Source organism: Xenopus laevis, chromosome 4S, assembly GCF_017654675.1.
Source record: "Xenopus laevis strain J_2021 chromosome 4S, Xenopus_laevis_v10.1, whole genome shotgun sequence".
In the NCBI taxonomy this organism is placed as follows: Eukaryota; Metazoa; Chordata; class Amphibia; order Anura; family Pipidae; genus Xenopus; species Xenopus laevis.
Genome location: NC_054378.1, coordinates 19171205 through 19197946, shown reverse-complemented (window position 1 = coordinate 19197946; position 26742 = coordinate 19171205). Strand labels below are relative to the sequence as shown.

The following is a 26742-nucleotide window of genomic DNA, read 5'->3' as shown; positions in this document are numbered from 1 at the left end:
TGATGGCAATGTGATAAGGACCTTAGAGTGTAAGCTCACTGAGGCAGAGACTGATGGGAATGTAATAAGGGTCTTAGACTGTAAGCTCACTGGGGCAGGGGCTGATGGGAATGTGATAGGGAACTAAGATTGTAAACTCACTGGGGCAGGGGCTGATGGGAATGTGACAGGGACCATAGATTGTAAGCTCAATGTGACATAGGCTAATGGGAATGTGATAGGGACCTCAGACTGTAAGCTCAATGGGGAAGCGGCTGATGGGAATGTGACAGGGACCTTAGATTGTAAACTCACTGGGACAGGGACTGATGGGAATGTGATAAGGACCATAGATTGTAAGATGAATGTGACATAGGCTGATGGGAATTTGATAGGGACCATAGATTGTATCCAAAAATGTATATGCAGATCAGCGCCTACAGCAACAGAGAAAGAAACAGAAAAAAATATGTTTCAATATCACACCAACACCGAGTGTCCAGGTTTTTTTTTAGGTGTATTTCCCCTTTAAATTTCCACTCTTATTGTCATTGGGGCGGTTAATTTTATGTGAGGTGCATTGATTAGACATGATTAGATCATGTGATTCTATAACTTATGTATAGATCGACTTCTTTGCAGTAAGCCAAACCTGAAATGCATAAGGGACACTTGCTTGGTGTGAAAGCGGCAACAGCTGCCCCCAGGAAAAAGAAAATTGTTCTGGATTGTCAAAAATCCAATAGGTGCCACCAAACCCACTAATCTGTAAGTGACAGGCACCAAAACACCGGGTCATTTGTTAAGCTGAAGCACTGAGATGGGGTCCAGCGCCACCCCCAGTTCAAATAACCTTGTTTCAGACAGGAAGGTGCAATATCCACTTATAAATGAGCAGTAGCTTCAGCTATGGATTAAAATTAAGGATTGTCATTGCCTCACTGTTTGAACTGTAAAAATAAAAGGGAGTCGCCCTAATACCTGTAAATTACCCCGACTTCCGTGTGATTAGCAAGTGAGAACATATTGCACTAATGTCTCGTCCATAAGCGTATAAGGTTTAGGTTGCACAAACGATGTCCCACCCACCTACCCACCCACGTGCAGGAAAGACACGCCCTGATTAGGTTTAACTTTAATTTCCCCTGCTGGTTTTTTTATTGTTCTTGTTAGGACCTGCCTGGGATCAGCTCTATATTTCAGTTTCCCACAATCGCTTTGTTTTTTTTTTTATTTTTTGGAAGATGAGAATTTGGCACTTTTCTCAATTATTCTTCGTGGTGACGTTTATACTCTGCCTGACCGTCTTGTTAAAGAAAGAGGGGATGGAGTGTAACTGCGTGGATTCTGTCCAGGTAAGTAATGGGAATTTACATTTAAAAATTATTTTTTTAAAAAAAAATAATAAATAAATATGTATAAATACAAATATACAGAGAAGGAATGTTCTGGGCACACAATAAGCTATACCCTCATACTGTACTGTCTAAGGGAAGCAATATGACACCACCTCCCATATGTATAAATACAAATATACAGAGAAGGAATGTTCTAGGCACACAATAAGCTATACCCTCATACTGTATTGTCTAAGGGAATCAATATGGCAGCACCTATCCATGCTTTACCGTGCTTTTCACTTCTGTGCCTTTAGAAGAGAGAAGACTTCGAGGAACAGTTATTGCAAAGGAGTAAAGGATCGAACACATGTTCCCCCCAAAGCTTTTCTGTGAGGCAAGACGTGTTGGGTGTCCTTCACATTCCATACAATTATCTTCTGGGAACTTCCGGCACTGGAAAACGTTAGTATTTATTCCCTATGGGTTGGTGGTAGAAATAAAATTACCTTAATATTACAGGAAGACTCATTTAGATATTGCTGGAAATACAAACTCCCCTGATGCCACTGAAATAACCACAAAGATGATGTTGGCAATACAAATCCCCTAACATCATAAGATGGTTCATTGTTATAGTGTTGCCAATAGAAATTCTCTGGTATCTCTTTCGTGGCCAAAGTCATGCTGTGCATAGCTCTCTATTAGTCTTGCAATTACGTATTTTAATCATTCCTCTGTTTCCATAAAGGGTTCTTGACCGTCGGGATTTCGTCTGTGGAGAGAAAAAAGCAGAACTACTTGCTGGAAACCATTGACTCCGTTTTCAGTCACCTGAACCCCGAGGAACTGGAAGAGGTCTGTCTTGTTGTATTTTTGGCCAACCAAGATCAATCCCTAAATTTAAACATGGCCCGGAAGATTCAAGAGAAATTTGCTTCTGCTATTAATGCCGGGCTCTTGATTGTCATCAGTACCTCTTTCCAAAATTATCCACCGTTGGACAACTTGAAAAGGAATTACAATGATCTGCCGGACCGGGTCAAGTTTAGGTCAAAGCAGAATGTGGATTATGCTTTTCTGGTGAATTTCTGTGCTAATTTGTCCAAGTTCTACCTCATGCTAGAGGATGACGTCTCTTGCGCCCACAATTTCCTGACCAAGATTAAAATGAGCATAGAGTCTCAGAGGACCTCTTGGACCACCATCACCTTCTCAAGCCTGGGATACATTGGGAAGCTCTATCACAGCGTAGACCTTCCCAAACTCGCCCGTTTCTTGCTGCTGTTTTATGATGAAATGCCATGTGATTGGTTGTTGGACCATTTCTACAGATCAAAAGCCCAACAGGAGATGATTCGGATCAAACCATCGCTCTTCCAGCACATGGGGACGTATTCTTCCTTTCAAAATAGCCATAACAAGTTGAAGGACAAAGAATTTATGGAAGTGGTAGAAAAGTTTGGAGACAGCCCACCGGCCTCTTGTTTCACCAATATAGAAGCGTATTTAGATCATGTGGCAGATAATGTTTGCTTTGTAGGTCCTAATTTCTTCTGGGGTAAGGATTTGACTCCTTCTAGTCACTTCACCATGGTCTTCCAGAAACCTATTAACATAGAGAAGGTCACTATTATCACAGGATCGGCGGATCATCCAGGCGATGTGCTGAGATCAGGGTACGTACAACTGGGACAACAGAAGGTTACTGACAATGGTCACCAGACTTGCAAAGACTTCACAAACATTGGGGACTTTCATAGTGGGGTATTTAGCAACAATAATATAAACAACCCAATGGGGGGGAACATTGACTGCTTGAAGGTACACGTTTCTGCCACTCAAGAACACTGGCTTTTAATACAGAAAGTTGGTGTTTGGATAAGAAAGTAAAACTCACATAACGTTTAAGGAAAGACTGCACTGTCAGGGTTTATTGGGTCAGTTCTGATCAAACCTTGGGCCCCTGATGGAAATGGTATTTTGGGGAATGGGAGTTTTGTGTGGGGGGGGGGATTTGTGAAGACTAAAATGTATTTTTGTATTTAATGTACAAAAGTATTTTAACACATTCTGGTTTGTTTATTTGATTAATAACATCTACACTACAAGTGACCGTATTGTACATTGACAGCAAAAATTCACCGGCACACAGGTAATGCAAGCAGGTTATACCTTGCTTAAGATTTATTTCAGCATGCAACGATTCGGGGTTACCCCCTTTGTCAAGCAACCAATCACAGACTGCACAAAATAATTTATAGATTAAACAAATCACATGGTATAATGCGTGGGCGTGGACAAAAGTGAAAGTGAAAATAATCAAAGTTAGAAAAAGGTCATCTTATGCAATCAGTGTCAGACTGGGATACCAGGGGCCAACCCAAAAACCTTATACCAGGGGCCCACCATAACACCTTAGACCAGGGGCCCACTCTCAGTACTATTATTCTTCATCTCCTCAATCAACCTCTATTCTTCTAGTCTGTTTTCTTTACATACTATAATCAATTATTCCATCTATTTAGCCTCTATGGACAATGTCCATAGAAATGAATATCCATTGTAGATAATCCGTCCTGTAAAAGACAATACATTTCACAAAATCCTTGGTGTTAAAAAATGTATCCAAAAGTGTCAAAGAAATATCAATAAGAGTATCAAAAATGTCCTAAGTTAAAATATCCAGGAAGAATGAAACAAAGCAACAAGTTAAAAGGTAACAATTGTAACATTGTAACATTGTAACAATCTAGTTACTAATCAATGGCAGGAACAAAAGGCTATCTTACCCTATAAGGAGAAAAGGAATCTATTCCTGAGGCAGATCCAGGCAAAACTACTTATCTGAAAAAGGGAGAAAAAAAGTATTAGCACAATTAAAGAAAACAGGTCATATTAAATTCTTCATTTAAACCCTTAGGGTGACGAGATTGAAGGAACCAAATCCAAAAAACATTCCCTTTGTAGTAAATGTTTCTTTCTAAAATCTGCCATCTCAATTGGGATAATTGATGTCCTTGTGTAAAAAAAAATGTTTCGCCAATAGGGTTTCAACTTTTGATTTATCTGGTTTATCCATAGATTTTTTAGTCAAAGTTCGTGGCATAAGGGGCAACGGCCGATAATTCCGAGTGTTAGATTTGTGTTCATTAAGTCTTAGTTTAATGGCCCGGCTTGTCTGTCCAATGAATGCTAAGCCACATGGACATTTAATACAATAGATAACGTCCTTCGTGTTGATTAAATCTTTAATCTCGTGTCAGTTCTCTATGTGCCCAGGATGTTACGTCTTCCCTTAGGGGGCAATGCCTTGCGTTTGATAAGTTCACCTACATTCCTTCCCCTTCTATAGGAAAAAAGGGGAGGAGCCTTGAACAGGTGTCCATATTTAATATCAGTGCTTAAAATTCTCCAATGTTTCCAAATAACATTACGATAAAATTTAGTCAAAAGATGTAACAAAAGGTTTCCTTATCGGCTATTGCACAATATTACCTTTTTCTAACTTTGTTGTTAATTAATTTCACGCCCACGCATTATACCATGTGATTTGTTTAAGCTATAAATTATTTTGTGCAGTCTGTGATTGTATGCTTGACAAAGGGGGTAACTCCCGAAACGTTGCATGCTGCAATAAATCTTAAGCAAGGTATAACCTGCTTGCATTACCTGTGTGCTAGTGAATTTTTGCTGCTACTGGATAGTGAGGTTGCCGTTTCCTCCATTTTGCTGTGCACCAGGGGATCGTTTTTGGTGAAATACAGGGTGTTCGAGTGCCTCTGGGCTTGTTCTACATATTGTACATTGACCCACTGCTTGACTTTCCCTGCCCTTGAAAACTGCCATTAGAGTGTTCTGGTCCCACCCATTGATTGAGTAAAATACTCCCTGCTCCTCCCCCTGTAATCTTCTATCAGAGTCTTCTAGTCCCACCCATTGCTTGAGTCACAGACTCCAAGTCCCCTTCACTTGTATGCTTCCATCAGAGTGTTCTTTTCCCATCCAAAGTTTCCTGCTACTCCCCCTATAATCTTCCATCAGAGTTCTAGTCCGACCCATTGCTTGAATCACAGACTGCGAAGTCCCCTCCACTTGTTAGCTTCCAGAGTGTTCTAGTCCCACCCTATGCTTGAGTCACAGACTATAACAAACAAGGGAAAGTTGTGCTCACCACTAATTTTTAAAACCATTAGGCGGGGGGGGGCAATGGGGCTGTGACCTCAGAATACATATAGACTAATACAAGAAGTCCTCTGCACTCAACCCATTATCAATTTATTTAAAGGAGAACTAAAGATTAACTAAAGAAGTGGCTAGATATGTTGTACATTATGTTTTGTGCTTCTGTACCAGCCCAAGGCAACCACAGCCCTTTAGCAGTAAAAATCTGTGTCTCCAAAGATGCCCCAGTAGCTCCCCATCTTCTTTTCTGCTGATTCACTGCACATGCTCTGTGCTGCTGCCACTTACTGAGCTTAGGGACCCACTCACAATATACAGTACATATAGAATAGAAATGTCACAATATAAGGCTGATTAGTAATTAATAAAGATAATTACTACATGGCAGCACAGAAACCAGTGCAACTAGCATCAGAATTTAATAATCTGATGCTAGATGCACTTGTTTGTTATAGTTATACAGGAGCAGTGACCAGCTCCATGTTGTAGCTCCCACCCTTCCCAACTATAGTCAGGTGATCCAACTGGTGTCTAATAAAAGGGGAGCCAAGTTTGGGAGTTTTAACCTTGATAGCATCAGTGGTCAAGCTCCACCCATTACTTGAGTCATATACTCCAAGTCTCCACCCCCTGTAAACTTCTGTAACGCTTTTTTTAGCACATAAATAGTTAAAGGTGTCCAGCTAGTGTATGAGCATGGGTTACACTGCAAAACTACACTCAGGGCAGAGCCTTCGCTAAATGGAAGCTTCCCCTTTAAGATGTTGCAGAACTACAACCCAGAGGCTAATTAATGTAAAATAGATGAATTGGACGCCAGGAGGTTCTTTATGCAGTAAAACAGGTGATATGGTTTATTGAACAAATATGCAAAGGCAATTGACAACAGGTTTACTCATGCAGGAGCTGTAGCAGGTACTTAGCATATCACAGAGGAGGAAGGATAGCATGATGATGATGCAGCATGCACAGATGTCACTCCCATAGTCAAATAGTAGGCAGAATATCTCACTCTCAAAGACCAATCACCAGTGTGAAACAGGATCAATCAGGTAGAGACCAGGCAGTCCTCTGCTAACCTGAATTCCCTATCTCTGAGTTCCCTACACTAAAGGCAACCCTAGAAGCCTTTGGGAGGCTACTCCCTGCTATTCTCCTTGATGGAGCACACAACTGCTCATACTACCTAAATCTCTCTCTCCTAGAGAGACTATTACAGATCTGCCCTAATGATAGCTAATCCTCATTCACGGGAGAGCCTAGTTCCCGACTTCAGCACCAAAGGTACATGTCCCTTTGGGGTAAATGACTTACTGGGGCCTTGGTGATCCCAGGCTCAATGGGAAACACCCAGCAGCACAGACACCAGGAGCCAAAGAGGAAGAGGCCACTCCCTGCACAACACTATATAGCAGTGTGGCAGGGGAGTGTCATTACACTCTTTGTCCAATAGGTGAGGATGTTACACTTAACCAGTTGCAAGGGCTTTGCCCAATAACAAGGGATAAGAGAAATTTAAGGAAAGGTAGGGGATTAACTCTATAGGGACTAGCAGAACCTATAGGTCCCTACACTTCCATCAGAGTGTTCTAGTCCCACCCATTGTTTGAGTCATATGCTCCCTGTCCCCACCCCCTTTAAAGTTTCCATCAGAGTGTTCTGGTCCCTCCCACTGCTTGAGTTACAGTTTCCCTGCTCCTCCCCTTGTATGCTCCACCAGAGTGGTCTGATCCTGCCCACTGTTTGAGTCACAGGCTCCCTGCCCCTCCCTGTAACCTTGCATCAGAGTGTGTTAGCCTGAGTGCATATTTTAAAAGGTTTTATTTTTTATTTTACTGCTAGACTGGTGTTGTGTCTGTAACCCTAATAATAAATCAGAGTAAATATAATTCTAAATTATGGGTAGAAAGCAAACAATTCTGCTTTATTAACTATAAATATAAATTGGCTATTACTCATTGCCATATGCTGTACCCCTCCTACTGTCCCCTCCTGCCTGTACATTCTGCCCTTGTCTATTGCCCAAACCCCATCCTGACCCTAAAACTGCCCCATTCCCCCATTTGCGTCTCCTCATCTGATCTCTCTTGCACATTGGCTCTCACTCTCCCTTAAGCCTCAGAGGATCAGGAAGCCCATTTTTTCATTCGGATCCATTGAGTCAGGAATATGGTATCAGGGGAGAGAGCTACTGTTTGATGCTGGTCATACAGGAGTCACATGAGGGCAATTCTGGTTTATCTGTAACTATGGAGCACAAATGCTTTCCACTAGCTATAAAATTCTGCCAAATCTCTCCTGATGCCTCAGTCCATAGGGGATAATAAGAGTTGCAGTTGGTCAGTTGCTTGGTTGCCATGAGTTTGCCATAGAGAGAGCAAGTCCCCCATTTTTGGCACAGACTAGACCCCATTATAGCCTGCTTCTTATCAAAAGACCCCAACTTCACAGTTTCTCTGTACAAGAAACATTTCTCTTTCCTTCCTTTTCTCTCCTATTGTAACAACCCTGTTGTATGATGCAAACATTACAAAAGACAGTATAACAGCGTCATCTAGTGATGAAACAGAGGAAGGGACGGTACATTATAGAAAGTCCAGGGCTGGATCTGGAAACAGCAGTGTTACTAAATGATTTGCTGCTCCCCGCCATAGTCTAAGCTCAGCCAGTGATGCACAGAGTTGCCCTGGTAGTTTGGGCACTTTATACATTACATTTTGTCTAGGGGTGACTGTTGCCACAAATCTCATTATGAAGACTAAAGCTGCCCAAATAAAATCAAATTCCCCCGTTTGATGAGTGGATTATGCACAATTTGGCCACCTATATTATAGGCGATCATTTGCCCTCTGTAACGTAACTATGTCATGCAGGGCCCGGGTGCACCAGGGCCCTGAGGGGGTGCAGGCCCTGGTGCAATCACACCCACCCCTGGTAGTTCTGCCACTGTTTGCCCCCCAGGCCAACAACCAGGTTATAATTGCGCCAATGCAGGTAGTTATAATCCGGCAAACAGGCAGAGCTACATATTCTAAAGGGGCCCAATTAGCACCTTAAATGAACGGCTCTTTCCCTGTGCCCTCCCTGCTTCCATTTCTCTGCCCCCTCCTTCTTCTTGATGTCAATCTGATGCGCAATACAACAAAGGTTTCAAAACCTAGAGGAAATAGAAATCTTAGGACTGTATGTGCTTCCTGTAATAAAAATGTCACCAAATTCTAAGTCCCTCTTTCGTCAGAATACCTTTGATGTCTCTTATTTCAAATGAACATGTGACTCTCAGCTAGTAAAGTGGTTGCCGTTCTCTCCCTCCAAACACACAGCACCTCGCCACTCAACCTCCGAGACACAAGACAAGAGAGCAATTGTACACTGCCGCGATACAGACACAGGTTTAGGCCTGGACTGGCTATAAAGTCCAATAGAAAGTCAGTATTTAGTGGGCTGGTGGGGACTGATTCGGCCTCTGTGAACCTGAAATGCCAGGGCCTATTTTAATTCTCAGTCCGGACCTGCACAAGTTCCCTGCTTAGTTACTACTTACAGGATCCTCCCAGACTTAATCGTGTGTGGGCGCTTATTCACAGTGCAGCCCAGTTTGCGGTCCTTTCGGTGGCCTCCTGTTCCACATGCGTCGATACACTTCCTGGATCCTCTGTCTTGACTACGGAATCTCACTTTGCACAAACAGCCTCTTTGGACTGGGAAACTGTTTTGGGCAAACAGGAAGATGGCTCAATAATACAGTTTGGATTTTATTACATTAAATAATGCACACACTCTTAAAATCAAAGTTTCTGGCTTAACGCGTTTCATGATTATTTCCCTTCATCAGAGGCTCTAATTTACCTCAATAGATTGCTCCAATTATACCCCTCTTCATTACATTGCCACTTCTCATTGGCTAACAGATTAAAAGAGTCATCGGGTTAATGTTAAATAAATGAATTAGTAAAAGTTCATAAGATATCCCATTAAAATACATATATCAGCGATTCGGAATAAATATATGTTACATATTGAATTTGAACATTATTTCCACCTCTCCAATGCCTTGTCTTATGTGAAATTCCCATATTTCTCAATACACTTGGATCATTATTTTGGTACTGGAGAAAATGTTCAGAAACACTTAATCACTTTTTTATGTTCCTTATATGCTCTCCTATCCGTACTTTTAATTTTCTGGTGGTTCTATCAACATATTGTTTTTTTACAGGGGCATTCTAACAGATATACTACATTAAGGGGCAGATTTATCAAGGGTTGAATTTCGAACTTGAAAATACTTCGAAATTCGACCATCGAATTTAAATACTTCGAATTCAACGTTTTTTCAGCGAATTTGGCAATCGTTCGATCGAATTAAAGTCGTTCGAACGATTCAAAGGATTTCAGCGATCGATCGAAGGATTTTAATTCGAATGTGCAAAGAAGTTTTTTTAAAGAGACAGTACTTTGATTATCGAATGGTCGAATATTCAAACTATTTTTTACTTCAAATCGAATTCTAAGTAAATTAGAAGAAAAACCCTTGATGTATCACACGTTATTCATTGGTTTATCTTATACTCTTTATTTGTTTGATTTGACCTAAACCCACATATCCGTCTCTCTCTATTTTTCACAAACATATTTTTATAGGAAACTTATCAATATATCAATATATTTAGCCAAATTACTTGTAAGTGACCCAATCTCTGTAATCGGTCTTCCCAGAGGGTTTTTAAATTTTTATTGGGCAATATATATATATATATATATATAATCAAACAGAATGGAATGCACAACCATTAGTATGCAGAAACCTGGGTGCTAGTCTGAGAAGTATGTAGAGAAGTATGTAGACAAAATGCAGGGATTGACAGCACTCCAAGGAAATACATCATAAGTCAATAATTCAAATGAAAGTGGAGATTTATTGGTGATCCAACTTTTCGGCTCCGCACAGAAGCCTTCGTCAGGGAAAGAAAAGCAGTGCACAAGTGTTTGGGGGTTTAAATAGGGTAAAAAATTGCTCCAAGACACCTGTATACGATGCCTGTCACTCATCGTTTGTTATGCAAAGCAGTATATACATGTGGATACAAAGGCAAATGTTGTTATCCATGTTAGGTATGCCCCTTTGTATGGGAGAGTTCTGCTTATACACAGGGTGCGTCCTACTATTACCCCACTCTGTCACATTATTCTGATGTGTAGCGAGCTACCCGTCCTATGCCCTGTATAGATGGGCTGGAAATGCACCAGAAACCCACAGTGAGCGGCGTTGTGCCGTTGCTAGGCAATCCATGTCCGTCGCCGAGCACTCAACTGCTAGCAACCGCAAAGGGGAGCCAGCAGAGACAGCGCTTGTGGGCGAATGTTAGTGGAGGGTTTTGTGGAGTGTGCAGTCACTGAAACCAACGGCTGCCTACTGCCAGCAGTTCTACCCAGCCACATCATTAGGGTTACATGGGTGCCACCGACCTTCGTACTGCATGTGCTCAGCTCACCTTGGTATAGGGACCCACATGCAGGGCAGGGTAGTACAAACACGTTAGGGCCATGCAGAGTTATGTTAGGGGAATTGACTAAAGCACCACCGCGTCCTTAAGCCAATTAACCTCCCAGTGGTCATCAGTGGGACAGACAGAAAGGGCAAATATGGATACATAACAGATGCATATAGTCAAAGTGAACTGCGCTCTGTTTACATAAGAAGGGGAGGACAAATGGGTAAACCAAAATGACAATAAACATAATTGGACAAAAAAGCAACATTTGTAGCAAGCTATATGGCAACAAAACAGGATACAAGGTAGTAAAAGTCAATATTGTTTCACAAAAAGCAACCCAAAGGCAGGGTCTCATTGAGATCTCGGGGGGCAACTGTGTCCAGTTTCAAAATCCAGCAGGACTCCATTCTCAGTAGGGCCTGGTCCCTATCACCCCCTCTTACCAAGGGGGGTTGATGGTCAATTGCCATGCACCTGAAGGTAGGGAGAGAGTGTCCTTTGTTGAGAAAATGTTTTGCCACTGGTTGTAGAGCCTTACCCTCTTTAAGAGCCCTGCTGATGGCAGAACGATCGTTTGCTATTCTCTCCCTTAGAGTCGTACAAGTTTTTCCCACGTAATATAGTCCACATGGGCAAGTAATGATGTATATAAGATAAGATGAGGTACAGGTAAGTCTATGATGGATTTTGAACCTTTTGCCAGTATGGGGGTGCGGAAAATCAGGTCCAATTAACAGGCATCTACACGTCACACCAATTGGTTTCTTTATGATCATGTCCCTTGAAATCTGTTGCGAACCAATAAGTCCCTTAAGCTTTTGTCTTTCTTGTATCCCATCATGGGCCTTGGGGCTAAATGGAGAGACAGCGAATCGTCCATACTCAGCATGGGCCAATGTTCTCTGATGCTAGATGAAAGTTGTCGTGAGGCTGAAGAAAAAGTTGTAGTGAATATCAAGGGGTAAGCTGATGATTTTTTTCTGTGTACACTTGTCAGGAGGTCGGATTGTGAGTTCTGACGCACTCTGTTTAATTGCCCCTGAAGGAGGTCATCCGAATATCCCCTCTCCTTAAACCGAATAAACATTTCCTGTAATTGTGTCTCTGTTGTGTTCTTTGTACTGTTGTTACGGATCACCCTGAGGAACTGCGAGTAAGGGATGCCTCTAATTGTTGACGGTGGATGGTTGCTGGCAGCGTGCAGTATTGAATTCCGATCCGTGGGTTTCCTGTATAGTCTAGTCTCCAGTTTGGAGTCCAGGATAAAAATGTTTAGGTCAAGAAAATCGATATTTGTCATATCATAATTCAAGGTGAGTTTGATTGGTGTGTCTAAACAGTTCAAGTGCTGATGATATGCCAACAGTGCTGGTTCTGTATCTGTCCAAATGAAGAACAGATCGTCAATATAACGAAAGTATGTCAATATGGAGTTCCCCAGTCGTGGAATTATGTGGGTGTTCTCAAAGTCCAACATAAACAAGTTGGCATATGAGGGTGCGAGGGCACTGCCCATTGCGGTCCCAGCCACTTGTAGATAAAAAGAGTTCTCAAATCTAAAAAAGTTACTGGTGAGGGTGAGTTCTAACAGATGCAGTAAGAATTCTATAGGTACTGTTCCAGGTGGTGTAGATGGCAGTGCCTTCCTGCAGGATACAATTCCTTGGTCATGTGGTATCACTGTATAGAGACTTTTTACATCCATTGTGGCAAGTATGCCTTTGGTGGGTATATCCCCCAGTTCCTTTAGTCTCCTGATGACGTGACTAGAATCTTGCGTATAGGAGGGCATTTGCGTGGACCAATGGTTGCAGGTGGTGGTCAATGGAAGTGGAAATTGGTTGGTATAGAGAGCCAACTGCTGATATTATGGGTCTGCCAGGTGGGGAGGATAAGGACTTGTGTATTTTTGGTTACCTGTACCTCATCTTATCTTATATACATCATTACTTGCCCATGTGGACTATATTACGTGGGAAAAACTTGTACGACTCTAAGGGAGAGAATAGCAAACGATCGTTCTGCCATCAGCAGGGCTCTTAAAGAGGGTAAGGCTCTACAACCAGTGGCAAAACATTTTCTCAACAAAGGACACTCTCTCCCTACCTTCAGGTGCATAGCAATTGACCATCAACCCCCCTTGGTAAGAGGGGGTGATAGGGACCAGGCCCTACTGAGAATGGAGTCCCGCTGGATTTTGAAACTGGACACAGTTGATCCCCGAGATCTCAATGAGACCCTGCCTTTGGGTTGCTTTTTGTGAAACAATATTGACTTTTACTACTGTTATGTATCCATATTTGCCCTGTCTGTCTGTCCCACTGATGACCACTGGGAGGTTAATTGGCTTAAGGACGCGGTGGTGCTTTAGTCAATTCCCCTAACATAACTCTGCATGGCCCTAACGTGTTTGTACTACCCTGCCCTGCATGTGGGTCCCTATACCAAGGTGAGCTGAGCACAAGCAGTACGAAGGCCGGTGGCACCCATGTAACCCTAATGATGTGGCTGGGTAGAACCGCTGGCAGTAGGCAGCCGTTGGTTTCAGTGACTGCACACTCCGCAAAACCCTCCACTAACATTCGCCCACAAGCGCTGTCTCTGCTGGCTCCCCTTTGCAGTTGCTAGCAGTTGAGTGCTCGGCGACGGACATGGATTGCCTAGCAACGGTACAACGCCGCTCACTGTGGGTTTCTGGTGCATTTCCGGCCCATCTATACAGGGCATAGGACGGGTAGCTCGCTACACATCAGAATAATGTGACAGAGTGGGGTAATAGTAGGACGCACCCTGTGTATAAGCAGAACTCTCCCATACAAAGGGGCATACCTAACATGGATAACAACATTTGCCTTTGTATCCACATGTATATACTGCTTTGCATAACAAACGATGAGTGACAGGCATCGTATACAGGTGTCTTGGAGTCATTTTTTACCCTATTTAAAGCCCCAAACACTTGTGCACTGCTTTTCTTTCCCTGACGAAGGCTTCTGTGCGAAGCCCAAACGTTGGATCACCAATAAATCTCCACTTTCATTTGAATTATTGACTTGATGTATTTCCTTGGAGTGCTGTCAATCCCTGCATTTTGTCAATACATATATATATATCCGGAATTTTTGGATGTTGTATTTTCAAAAAAAGACAAGGAATTGGAGAGGTGGGAATAATGTTCAAATAATTTCCAAGGAGGAAACTCGGTGGATAATATCCTTAAAAACACTACAGCCTTGTGGTTTAAATATAGAATTGGATATTAATTGTTTTATTTAATACTTATGGATTTATATTTAATATGTAACATATATTCTGATTCGCTGATATATGTATTTTAATTGGAGCAATCTAGTGAGGTAAATTACAGCCTCTGATGAATTGAAATAATCACGAAACGCGTTGGGCCAGAAACTTTGATTTCAAGAGTGTGTATTATTTATTGTAATGAAAGATAAACCGTATTATTGAGCCTTCTTCCTGTTTTCCCGAAACGGTTTCCCAGTCCAGAGCATCTGGACTTCGCTGTTCGCTGTACCAAGTAACATTCCGTAGTCGCGACAGAGGATCCAGGAAGTGTATAGACGCATGTGGAATAGGAGGCCACCGAAAGGACCACAAACTGGGCTGCACTGTGAATAAGCACCTACATGCTATTAAGTAGTAACTAAGCGGGGAACCTGTGTCTATATTGCAGCAGTGTACAATTTGCTCTCTTTTTTGTCTTGTGTCTCGGAGGTTGAGCGGCAAGGTGCTGTGTGTCCGGAGGGAGAGAACGGCAACCGATTTACTAGCTGAGAGGCACTTGATCTAAGAGACATCAAAGGTGTTCTGACAAAGAGGGACTTAGAATTTGGTGGAATTTTTATTACAGGAAGCGCCTACAGTCCTAAACCCTCCATCTTCTTGCCTTTCCAAAAATCTGTGCCCCCGCCATCTTCTCCCGTTTTTCCAATCCCCATGCCCTCTTCATCTTCTCCCCTCTTCTTTCCCAATTCCAGTGCCCCCTCCATCTTCTCCCCTCTCCCAATCCCTGTGCTCTCTCCATCTTGTTCCCTCTCCTTTCCCCATCCCAGTGCCCCCTCAATCTTCTCCCCCTCTCCTTTCCCAATCCCCGTGCCCTCTCCATCCTAATCCTAATGCCCTGTCCATTTTCTCCCCTCTCCTAACCCCAGTGCCCTCTCCATCTTCTCCCCTCTCCTAATCCCAGTGCCCCCTCAATCTTCTCCCCTCTCCTTTCTTAATCCCAGTGTCCTGTCCATTTTCTCCCCTCTCCTAATTCCAGTGCCCCCTCAATTTTCTACCCTCTCCTTTCCCAATCCCAGTGCCCCCTCAATGTTCTCCCCCCTCTCCTTTCCCAATCCCCGTGCCCTCTCCATCTTCTCCCCTTTCCCAATCCCAGTGCCCCCTCAATCTTCTCCCCTCTCCTTCCCAATCCCAGTGCCCCCTCAATCTTCTACCCTCTCCTTTCCCAATCCCCATGCCCTCTCCCCTCTCCTTTTTCAATCCCAGTGTCCTATCTTCTCCCAGCTCCTTTCCCAATCCCCATGCCCCCTCCCCTCTCCTTTCCCAATCCCAGTGTCCTATCTTCTCCAAGCTCCTTTCCCAATTTCTGTGCCCCCTGCATCTTCTCCCCTCTCCTCATCTCTGTGCCTTGTTATGTCTTATGTGACAATAAAGGAGTTCATGGGAATATAATACAGATATGGGCACTGTTATTATTTTTTTATAACTTGAAAATCTCATTATAACAAAAAAAAAACAAAACATTCATTGTGGAGTTCTAGAAACTGGTTACAATGAGGGGGGTGGTCATAAAGAAGCACTACGAGTGCACATCTTGTTATTAATAATAACTACCGAGAATTCCCTATGTTTAAAGTGACACCAGACACTTGGAGGGACACAAATACTTTATATTCAAAGGGACACTATCTTTTTTGGGATCAGCTGTTTTCTTTCTACTATTTTTACTGTTTCACACAGTGTCTGCTCCACTTACAGGTCAAGCTAAAAGTTACACCTTTATTCCCCATTGGCAATATTATCAAATGCCCACTAGGTGACAGACGTGTCTAATAATTCAATCGAGGTGTGGAAGGTACAACTCCCGGCTACTTAGGAATCGGATAAAAAAAGAGGGACACCGCATGGATTTAACTTGCACCCAGGGAGTTTAGGTGGAATAATCCATTTATCAGCCTGGGACTGGGCTTATTTTCTCAACAACTGGGAAATGAGATAAAGTCTGAGAGTTGTTATCTCATCCAAGGTCACTTTTTATATCCCAACTTCCTGCTCTGTGTTAAGGAACTGCCACCTGTCTGGATCTGATTGGGACAGTCTGGTATTCCCGGTGCTGTATCAATTTGGGGGCTCATAGGTATTGGGGTATTATGAGGCTCTATAATCATTTAACTTGGGTGCTGATTTTGCCTTTGGGTTCCAGGCTTCAGCAAGGGGTGGCATAGAATAGACACAGACGGGGGGGGAAGTCCCAAGCCTGGGAAATGCCAATAATATGATATTTAGTTGCACTTAAAGGCACAGTGACACCTCACTGACAACTTCTGTTTCTTTGGCCTTTGATCTCCATAAAAAGAAAACAGTGACGGTTACAACGATGAGTCATTAATTGCCCCCATAGGGAAGTGGGATCCAAGGAGCCCTCCTTAAATTCCCTGACTACAAACACAATGAGTAACTGTTCTGTGGAACCAGCCGGTGACTTATCCCTGGAGACATCACAGGACAAGTTACACCTGGAGTTGGATGAGCCATGGGGCAGCCAAGGGTTACAGTAGGATTTACTCACAAGAGCTCACAAACTATCTAGGTCCTACAGTCTCCCTCTTGCCTACTGTTTCCATCTTGCGCTACTGTCCCCCCTTGCCCTGCTGTCTCCATCTTGTCCTACTGTCTCCATCTTGCCCAGCTGTCTCCATCTTGTCCTACTGTCTCCATCTTGCCCTGCTGTCTCCTTCTTGTCTTGCTGTCTCCATCTTGCCCTGCTGTCTCCAGCTTGCCCTGCTGTCCCCACCTTGCCCTGCTGTATCCATCTTTCCCTACTGCCTCCATATTGTCCTACTGTCTCCATCTTTCCCTACTGTCTCCATCTTGCCCTACTGTCTCCATCTTGCCCTACTGTCTTCATCTTGCCGTACCTGCTATTATCATTCCCCTACCAACAGCAGCAGCTCTATGGAGAGCCAATAAACTCCCCGCAGAGAGCAGTGTATTTCTATACAAGAGGGATACTGCATTGGCATGCAAATGATGGGACCCCAATTTACTACCATGCCAAGGGCCCATTCCATCTCTTCCTCTAATACAACAATGCTGAAGCAGACAGAGAGTAACTCGTGCTAATCACACAGTAGGAGTGACTGATATTCACCCACAGATTGGCTGTAACAAAGGGCGGCATCACACAGTTGGCAGGCATCGTTCCTGGGCATCTAAATATTTTATCGCCAGGGTATCAAGTGACTGGTGGATCAGGAAAGTGAAGACGCTATCAGACTCATCACGTTCACCTGAATGTGTCTTGCTGGGACAAATTGCCCTACTTGCTTATTACAATACAGCAAATCACCATTACCTGCCTCCATTGGGTGACGGAGATTCGGTGACTGAAACCGCCAATGAGTTTCATGTCTGCTCCTCATTGGATGTTGGTAATTCATTTCTGCATCTGTGAGCATGGGTACATATATAGTCTGTGTAGATGCCCAGGGGCCCTGCATGGTACAGGGGCCCTCAGCAGTCCATACAACTCTCAAGTCAGCAGAACCCACACAGCAGGAGGGGGTAAATCTTTAAAACCCCTGCGGATTCCATCTATCATGAAAAAACATTCATTCCTGGGGGAAAGAAAATAATCCCTGATCCATCAGAGCCACCCCGACACCAAGAGAAAGAATGGGCCCCGCAGGCACTTCCCTGGGACTCAATGCAGCTCTCAGACCAGGAAAGCTCTTTTAAATAACAACAAGATCACATTGCAGAGGGCCATGAAGGGACAAGGGCTCCGCTGGATTGAGCGGCTGATGGATGGGGAGGGCCGACATGTGGGGATAAACTCCCTATTATCCCTATGTTAATGTGTAAATCAAGCTGCCCTTGTGCCGTTCCAATAAACAAAATCCAGTCCAGATGGGGATCATTTTATCACATAACCACCCTGCTTAACATAATCTTTAACTGGGATGTTATATTCAGTCTCATACGGGTTTACGATTTGCTTTGTTTTAAAGGTTCGGTGGTTTTGTTGGCTCTGTCACTGCTGAGTCTCTGTAGTTCTTCTCTCCCAGCTAAGGGTAACTTAAGCTGCCACGTGCCTCGACAGACTTGATCCTGAATGAACATCACTGCCATAAAGCAAGATTAACGCCAGAAAGAAAGGTGCAACCACAAGGGGCTCTGTACCCCACTTTATAAGCAGTGTCAGGCTGTGACTTTTGTGGCCCATTTTCAAATACCATTTTGCATAAATTATATTTTTCTTTGATTCTATGCACTAAAGATTAAGATACTGACAAAGAACAAGGGAAGAGCTCAACCGCCCGGGGGGGAGGGGAACGTTGTGTTTTAGGCAAATTTCATTAATTAAAGTCATAATGAAAAAAAAGTCCATTATTTCATAGAGAAAACGTATAGAGGCTTGTACTATGTGTGGTTTGTGGAGGGGGGGAGGAATTCTTCAGTAATTAAAATGTACCTGGTGTGCAATATTCTTAGTAATTTATGGAAAATATTTGCGGGCAATGGTGTTGTCTTCTTGGGGCAAACAATATATCCCATTGTCAGGCCTCCTACAGCAGCTTTTCCTCTCCCATTAGAGGGTCACATTTGAATTTTAAAAAGTGCAGTGGTTTTGTTAGCTCTGGCTTTTGCTAAGCTTTCTTATCAACAAGGTTTTCCTCCCATATGTCCTGTAAGACAGGGCTAATGCAGAGTTACTTGTCCTTTAACAATAGCCAAAGGCTGGGATCTGTGGAAAGAACCGGGTGGCCCCTTAAGAGCCTCTGATGGGACTAATCACTCGGCAATAAAACTACCAATGGCTTAACAGGCATTTTCTTTCCTCCCACAATTGTTGTAGCTGCCGCCTCTTTAAAGCAGATTGTGTTACCCACTTAGACAACCTGTGCCAAAGAGCTCATTTCCTTCTCAGTGTCCAGCGGAGAGAGGGGGCCGTGTTATGCGAGAGATCCTGAAAGAACCCGTTTTGTTCCGAGCTTTGGGAACAAAGGGAGAGAGAAAGAGAGCGCACACTCTCACTGCCAGCAGCACCCATCTGACTCCCATAGAGTGTCCCCGTTTTGGTGAGAACGCCGGACTTTCATGGGACTCAACACATAGAACAAAAGGCGCTTCTGTGAACTTGAGTGCTCCCCTCTCCATTCACAGATCTCAAGAGCTGGCCGGCTCACAATGCGTCTGTAACGGATCAGATTTATCTTCTAACACTCGTCCCCGAAAGGCTGGGAGACTGGGTCCAGCTTGGGTCTTAATAGTTCTGTCTTCTGTCGTATTAAAGGTTCAGATTTCAGACTTTGGTGTAATTCAAAGGATATATGGGTTTGTTTGTCCTGACCCAGCCACTCTCACAGCTAAGATCCCCCCCAAGCAGGGTAGCAAATGCAAATGAGCCTTCCAGATAAAGGGAACTAATCCTTCCCTGTCATGTGAGACTAAAGCTGGCCATAGACGCAAAGATCCGATCGTACGAATTAAGGATTCGTACAATTTTCGGACTGTGTGTGGAGAGTCCCAACATTTTTCGTCCGGCGGAGATCAGTCGTTTGGTCGATCAGGTTAGAAAACTTCTGCATGTATTGCCGATCTGACGATTTTCAGTGGGAGACTGTCACTAGCTTTTGTCGGACATAACTTTCATGCGATTGCTGTCAGGGGCAGCACATCGGCTGATCTGTTCTTTTTCTACTTTATTTGATCTGAATAGTTAGTTGCAGGTCGGGAGATGGGGAAGTTCGATCGTTCCAGAATTCATACGATCGGATCTTTGCGTCTATGGCCAGCTTAATGCTCTGATCTTTAAGTGTATATGGAGCAAGGCATCCAGGGTCCGACTGGGCCTGCGGGACACCAGGAAAAATCCCGGTGGACCTGCTCCCCTGATAAGCGCAGTGCTCATGCACATGAGTGGGAGCCATAGTGTAAAAATGGGGGGGGGGGAGGCCCAGTGACTGCCAGGAGGGCCCTTTGGGTTGCAGTCCCGGTGGGCCCCCAATGCTCCAGTCCGACCCTAAAGGCATATCAAGCCATTGGGGGGTATATCTACCGGGCGAGCAGACCACAGGGGAGCTCAAAGACAGAAGGGGCCCTTTAAGGATTCCTGACTAGGGTCGTATCCATATATAGACAACTCACCTCTGTGCCAAGGGTGGCAGCTTTGGGGGACCTATATAGAAAAAAGCTTTAAAAAACCCCAGTCCTCCACTGGACACTTTTGGACGCAGTGGACCCTGCTAAGTTATTAGTGATTCCCACTGCACCCCAATACATCTGGGCACGAGAAAAGCAGCATGTGCGGGTGAGGGTGGCAGTTGTTGCCCCACTGCCTGTTCCATTAAAGTGATGGCAGAACCCCCTTAGGGTACTAAGCCTGTGTTTCACTCTACCTGCCGAATTTGCCGACTTACATACCAGGTAACGCTAAGGGTTAATATTCAAGGCATCCAGGAGTCGGTTCAATAAGAATGCCCCCGGGTGCACTGGAAAGGCTGCCAATTGAACCCTGAAAAGTGATTAGCAGCCAAGTAAATAACTGGCGAGGGAGCTGTAAGGATATCGAACTGAAATTTGATGCATGATTCTCATTTCCACAAGGGCGTGGGCTGTATTAGAAAATACCCAATTAATAAATCTCCCTGAAACTTGGTGCCGGGTTCGCACCGACATGAACTCTGTTAAAGGAGAACTCCACCCAAAAGCGAATCAGCAGTCAATATAATGGCTTTTGAAAGCAGAATATGGCTGTTCACTTTCTCCGCACCAACAGTTCCAACTCCTGAAACTATGTAGCAGAAAGTGGCTGATTAACAAAACTACACAAAATCAAGAGTCAGAACCAAAGAACGGAAAGGGATAGACAAACACTGCTTTGGCATTTACACGAGCCTATAGAATCAGGAATGAATGGGATATTTGGAAGTTTTGGAATTGGGCAAAAAAAATAAAACAGTTTTTGGGTGGGTTTCCCCTTTAAAGAAAAGAGTGCAGAATGCATAGTAATCTAGGGGGTTACCATGGATATTGAGCCTCAAAGAAATCATTTATGGCTCTGGCTCAGTGACGCAAATGTTCCACTTTGAGGCCTCTTTTACTCAATGGCCATTTCCCATGATTCCCAGGGGAATTAAAGGGACCTTGCATTGGATCTTGGTGGTAAATGTGAGTCACCTGGCACAGTGAATCATTACCAAGGCAGCTATAGATTGTCATTAAAAGAACAAAACAAAAAATCCTGATTCCGAAGTCGCATTGTCGCCCGGTGACGGGTCAGAGCTTAAGCAGGGTCTTTTTAAAAGCAGATATATCATTTAAATAATGCTATACTGGTATTAAGGACGTTTGCATGTCAAGATCATCGCTCCTCTCTGTATATTTGGAAGAAAAAACATTGATCATTATGAAGATATATTTCCTCTTTTTGCCTGGTTGCTAGGATTGGTGGGACAATAGCAACAGAAAAAGAGTTTCAGTTTCAAACAAGACAGCCAAGGAACATGAAACATAAATAGAGCAAAAGCCACAAAAGAAAAAGCAATTAAAGGCCATTTACACTTAATTAAAGGGGATGTAAACCCAAATGCAAAATGTTGCTTTAAGAAAATATCTTAAACTCTAAGCAATTTCACTGTTTATTTCTAAATGTTATTTTGCTATTGAAAGCAGCATCTGGCCCTTCTCTATTCTCAGCACTGCTGGTTCTGGCTGCAAATACCATTGTAACGAATTGTCAGCTCCCTGCCAGTTAGTGCTCCAGTTCCCACAGTGCTTTGCGTGTGGGAGCTGGAGCAAAGGCACACACACACACAGAAGCATTGTGGGAAATGTAGTCTTTCCTGGAGGAGAGCAGGCTACTTTTACAAAAGGACATGTAGTCAGGACCGGCAGTGCAGACAATAGACCTATACTGGTTTTTAACAGCAATTACATTTACAAATAACTTTAAAACCAGTGAAATTGAGCGCCCCCTTTTAGTAATGACTGTGCCGTTAGCCACACCCCCAGATACAAGGGCTCAAAACAAAGTCTTTTTTTCTTTTTTTTTTTGCAGTGAGCCCTCATTATATATTATTCATCTGGTTGAAATATTTATAAGCTGGAGGGTAAGTGAAATTTCAGCAGATCAGTATTGTTGGTAATCCAAGTGCAACTCTTGTCAGCTTATCTCCTCGCACATTCTGCATCAAGAATGCAGGGTGCGCAGCTTGCAATAATTACGTGAGAGCTTTATGCTTTCTTACTCCCAGCCATGAATACAGAATACTAGAATTATTTATTGGGACAAATCCGAAGATCCATTAACACCAGCAACGTAGCCTGGGGATCTTAAAGTGTAATATAATCAATGGGGATCAGATAGGATCTGTACAGCTGCTGGGACAGAATGCTCTGTTATACAGATAGCTAGAATCTCAGCTGCCATAAAGCAGGGAAGGACTGCTGCTTCCAATGGGGATCAGATAGGATCTGTGCAACACCGAATGTTCTGTTATATTCTGTTTTCAACAGTATGAATGTGAATTGATTTATACACCTTTCAGTTTTACAAAATAGCTCATATAACTGTAAATGACAGCGACTGTTTTATATAATGTATGTAATAAGAACTGATATACACTGATATTTTATTTAAACGTTTATCTGTGTAGTCATTGAAGGGTGAGGTTTACTGCAAGACTTACCACCACCCGAAACTTCAGCCTGGGGGTATTCATGGCAGCAAATAAGCACTCACTCCACATCTCCACATAACTGGCCTTCAGGCTGGGCCCCCTTAGCTCATAACAAGGTTACAGATATATAGAAACATTGGGGTAACAGTCACACTGCTATAGTTCCAGGGGTACCCAGGGCACAAATAAGCACTCACCCCAAATCTCCTCCTAACTGGCCTTCAGGCTGGGCCCCCTTAGCTCATAACAAGGATACAGATATATAGAAACATTGGGGTAACAGTCATCCTGCTATAGTTTCAGGGGTACCCAGGGCACAAATAAGCACTCACCCCAAATCTCCCCCTATGAAGCAATGCAATATCATAGTGGAAAAGAAGGAACAGAAGAGCTTACAATCTCCTGCTCAGAAGAACACAGTAACACCCCAGAAGAGCCCAACAAATATAACTGCAGCCCCATTGGCCACACACTATACTGACCTGATTATAAAACAATTCTCACTGCTCCCCTAAAGTGAAAGCAGTGGCGCCGATTGTGTTATTTTAGCGCCTGGGAGGCCGGTGATTATTGCGCTGCGCAGCACCTCTCAGTGTCTAATGGCTCAGCTGTGCGAATCCTAAATCAGGGGGCGGGGCTGCTGGAGTCACGTGTGCCTGGGGGTGCAGCAGTCAGACTGAGCGGTGCAGGCTCAGACACAGAGGAACAGGGGAAGGAGCAGGTTTATTTTGGCTTCGCTCCTGCCTTATTCTCATAGTCTGCAACTGAGGCTCTGCCGCTGCGACTGGACTTCTCCTTCCCTTTTAATTGGGGGGTCAACAGACAACTAGGAAAGGGGGCTTCTCCCTCGCCTGAGACTGGAAGTTTGTTCCCCCGGACTTTAGGGGTTACAGTTGGACTTTCCTCTCGCTCTTGGAACAAGGACCCCTCCAAGTTTAGAATTTGGGGTTTCTGCTTCAGAGACTGGACTTGTCCCTCCACTGCTAATGAGAATCTGTTACCTATGAATTTAGGGGTCTTGCACCCCAGAACTGGACTTTTTCTAAACTTTAATATACGGACTTGATTCTCTTTTCTTGGAACCCCTGAAACTCTTGATTGTGGGGTATTTACGCTGCAGCTGGACATCTGTCACCCAGAGACAGGGTGTCTCACTTTTGCACCTTGGGAGCTTACACTCTACAAGTGGAGATTCTGATGCTAGTGGGTCTCTACCCAAACCTGCAGCCCTGCATGAGGATTTGTTCCAGGAATAACGTTATTTTTGTCTTCTATAAATCTGGGCACTAGTTACCCTGCTCCCCCAGCGGCTGTTTGGTTTTTCTGCTCTTGGAGATTTTTAGGCTTTCCTAACTCTCTCTGGGGGTCTCAATTTACCTACTGGAGTGCAGAAGGTTCAAACATTCTGGATTTAACTCTTTGGTGTCATGTCTTTATGAACAAGTGAGTACTGTGCAGGGTAAAGCAGCAGTGACAACCAACCAGTGCTGCTTTGAAGTTCTGACCTGCACACACCACCATGGAAAATGAGGAGTGGAAAGTGTCTGTGTGGATTTGCCAGGAGGAGAAGCTGGTCTCAGGGCTTACCAGGCGCACCACTTGTGCTGATGTGGTCAGGGTCCTGCTGGAAGACCACAACCAGAAGCAGGCTGAGGAGGGGTCCATGCTGCTGGGACCACCACAGTGTTATTGTATTGTGGAAAAGTGGAGGGGATTTGAGAGGATTTTACCCAACAAAACTAAAATCCTCCGATTATGGACAGCATGGGGAGAGGAACAAGACAATGTCAGGTTTGTCTTGGTCCGGAGCGAGGCTTCTCTGCCCAACATTGGGCCAAGGAGTGCAGAAGCCAAGGTGGTCCTAAGCAAGGAGAGCCCCTGCCACCAGAGGACGCTCAGCAAGACCAGCACAGGACTGACCCAAGACAAACAGCGCAGAGTGGTCAGGAAAGCTTTCAGGAAACTGGCTAAAATAAACAGAAAGAGGTACGAGACCTTACCCAAGGAGTCTTCCTCAGTGGAGAAAATGGAAACGTTGGTGCATCTTGTTCTTTCTCAGGACCATACCATCCGCCAACAGGTCCAGAGAATTATGGAGCTGGACAGAGAGATTGAGAGGTTTGAGGCCAGAACCCACTTTGACAGGATGAAACGGCACGGGGTCAACTACGTCCAAGAAACCTACTTGGTGGGCATGGCGTCTGACAAGGGTTCGGCCAGTGACAGCAACCCACTGAGTGATCAGTCCTCCCAGGAGGAACTCTTTGCTGACTATGCACAGAAGTGTGACGAGGTCTTGTTGTTGCAAGAACAGATCAGCCAACAGGAGGAGGCCATGGAGCACATCACCGTACAGATCCAAGAGGAGCTCAACAAAAGGTGGATGGAGAGGCGTCAGGAGGAGCTCAGCGCTAAAGAGCAGGAGTCATGCTTGTCGGACTCAGGGGCAGATCAAGGGGGTGACGAGCCTCAGTTACTTTTAGAACAGGAAAGGGTTAAAACAGAACTCAGCGCCAGTCTCTACATCGGATTGAGGCTGAACACAGACTTGGAGGCTATCAAGGCTGATCTGGATTATACCCAAAAAATGTGGGACGATAAAGAGCAGGAACTGCAGAGCCTGTTGCACAGTCTTAATGACCTGGACACCGACGAGTGTCAGGATTTGGCTGAGATGCCATGCGAAGACACAAGTCTGGGGGTGACAACTAGTGGGTCACCCACAGACAGTTGGGTAGAGAAAGACTTGGGGCGACAAACAAACTGTGAAGCAAACGATGAGGATTCAGACACTGGACTGAGTTCTATGCACAGTCAGGATTCGGACTCTGGACCAGTATGTGAATCTCTGGTATAAATATTCACTTTACATGGACACCTGTTTGTTCCCTGGGATATCTAAACAGTGTTTGGTTGCCCTCTAATCTGGCACCGGAAGGGTTAAAACAGTTACAGATCCCATAATCTGCTTCCAACCATGTGGCTTGTGGGAGTTCTAGTTGCACCTCATTAAGTATCCTTGGCTTTGCATGTTGAGGTTTTACATGTTTAACCTTTTCTTTATAGGTGAGAACAGTGAATAATGGAAAGCCTGTTACTGTAGTTTATCTGCTTTGATACATTGTCCTCCCGACACAGACCCCAGAATTCACTGTCTTTGGGTTACGACTACTGAAACTTGATTTGCTTGTACATTTGTATTTTTTTTAATAAACCTTTAGCTGAATTAAATGTGATTATAACTATATATTTGATTTATTTTTTTATTTACTAGGCTCTGAGAATAGAATGCTAGACCCTGCAGAAATATGGGTTAAATTGCAGCAGTGCTGTAACCTGTACCAACAGTGAATATAAAGAGCCCAGACAGACATTGTTTTTTAAAAGCAATGACATTTACAGATAACTGTAAAACCAGTGAGCATGAGGGATGGATCTATATTGGGAAGTTGCTTAGACTTATAGTTATTTTGATTAGGCCACAACAAAAGTTTTTGGGTGAGGTTCCCCATTAAAACAAAATCTGCCTTCTTCTATACGCATGCATTATTTTGCCATTAAAATTTAAGAAGCGAAACCTGGTTTTCTTCCCAGGGTTCTTTCTGCTCAGCAACCAATCAGCAAAAGTAGTACAGTAATTAATTGCAGCCAATACCAGCAGTTTTTCTATTATAATGCATGCAGTAGACTGATCAGAATCAAATGCTGAATGGTTGCTATGGGTTACTGCACCATGTAGTAAATAAGTCCCCTGCTTATCTGCATCATTGTACTTAGGAAACTGTCCCTAGTGGTAAAAAGTATTGGCAAAATGAG

General features: G+C 43.8%; 2 protein-coding genes and 1 long non-coding RNA gene across 3 annotated transcripts; 2 read left to right on the top strand and 1 right to left on the bottom strand.

The window, feature by feature from the left end:
• The first annotated feature begins 254 nt into the window (after positions 1-254).
• On the top strand, positions 255-3749 carry mgat4g.S (MGAT4 family member G S homeolog). Its single transcript, XM_018260298.2, has 3 exons — positions 255-1334; positions 1634-1781; positions 2068-3749. Exons 1-3 carry the CDS (start codon positions 1224-1226, stop codon positions 3207-3209), a joined length of 1401 nt encoding a protein of 466 aa, XP_018115787.1. The 5' UTR covers positions 255-1223; the 3' UTR covers positions 3210-3749.
• LOC121393191 lies at positions 2792-23517 on the bottom strand. The gene is made up of 3 exons (XR_005960823.1): positions 23409-23517; positions 4109-4163; positions 2792-2925 (listed from the first exon to the last, which is right to left on the bottom strand). It is a non-coding gene; the product is annotated as an uncharacterized LOC121393191 (long non-coding RNA).
• Positions 23518-23577: 60 nt separating this feature from the next.
• Positions 23578-26162, top strand: rassf10.S (Ras association (RalGDS/AF-6) domain family (N-terminal) member 10 S homeolog). Its single transcript, XM_018260299.2, has one exon. The coding sequence runs from the start codon at positions 24446-24448 to the stop codon at positions 25781-25783; it is 1338 nt and encodes a 445-aa protein (XP_018115788.1). The 5' UTR covers positions 23578-24445; the 3' UTR covers positions 25784-26162.
• The last annotated feature ends 580 nt before the right edge of the window (positions 26163-26742 follow it).

Excerpts from the sequence above, each read along its gene's own strand:
- mgat4g.S (XM_018260298.2), top strand. The coding sequence starts at position 1,224 with ATGAGAATTTGGCACTTTTCTCAATTATTCTTCGTGGTGACGTTTATA. Across the intron at positions 1,335-1,633 it reads ACTGCGTGGATTCTGTCCAG|AAGAGAGAAGACTTCGAGGA; the intron begins GTAAGTAATGGG and ends CTGTGCCTTTAG. Across the intron at positions 1,782-2,067 it reads AACTTCCGGCACTGGAAAAC|GGTTCTTGACCGTCGGGATT; the intron begins GTTAGTATTTAT and ends GTTTCCATAAAG.
- rassf10.S (XM_018260299.2), top strand. The coding sequence starts at position 24,446 with ATGGAAAATGAGGAGTGGAAAGTGTCTGTGTGGATTTGCCAGGAGGAG.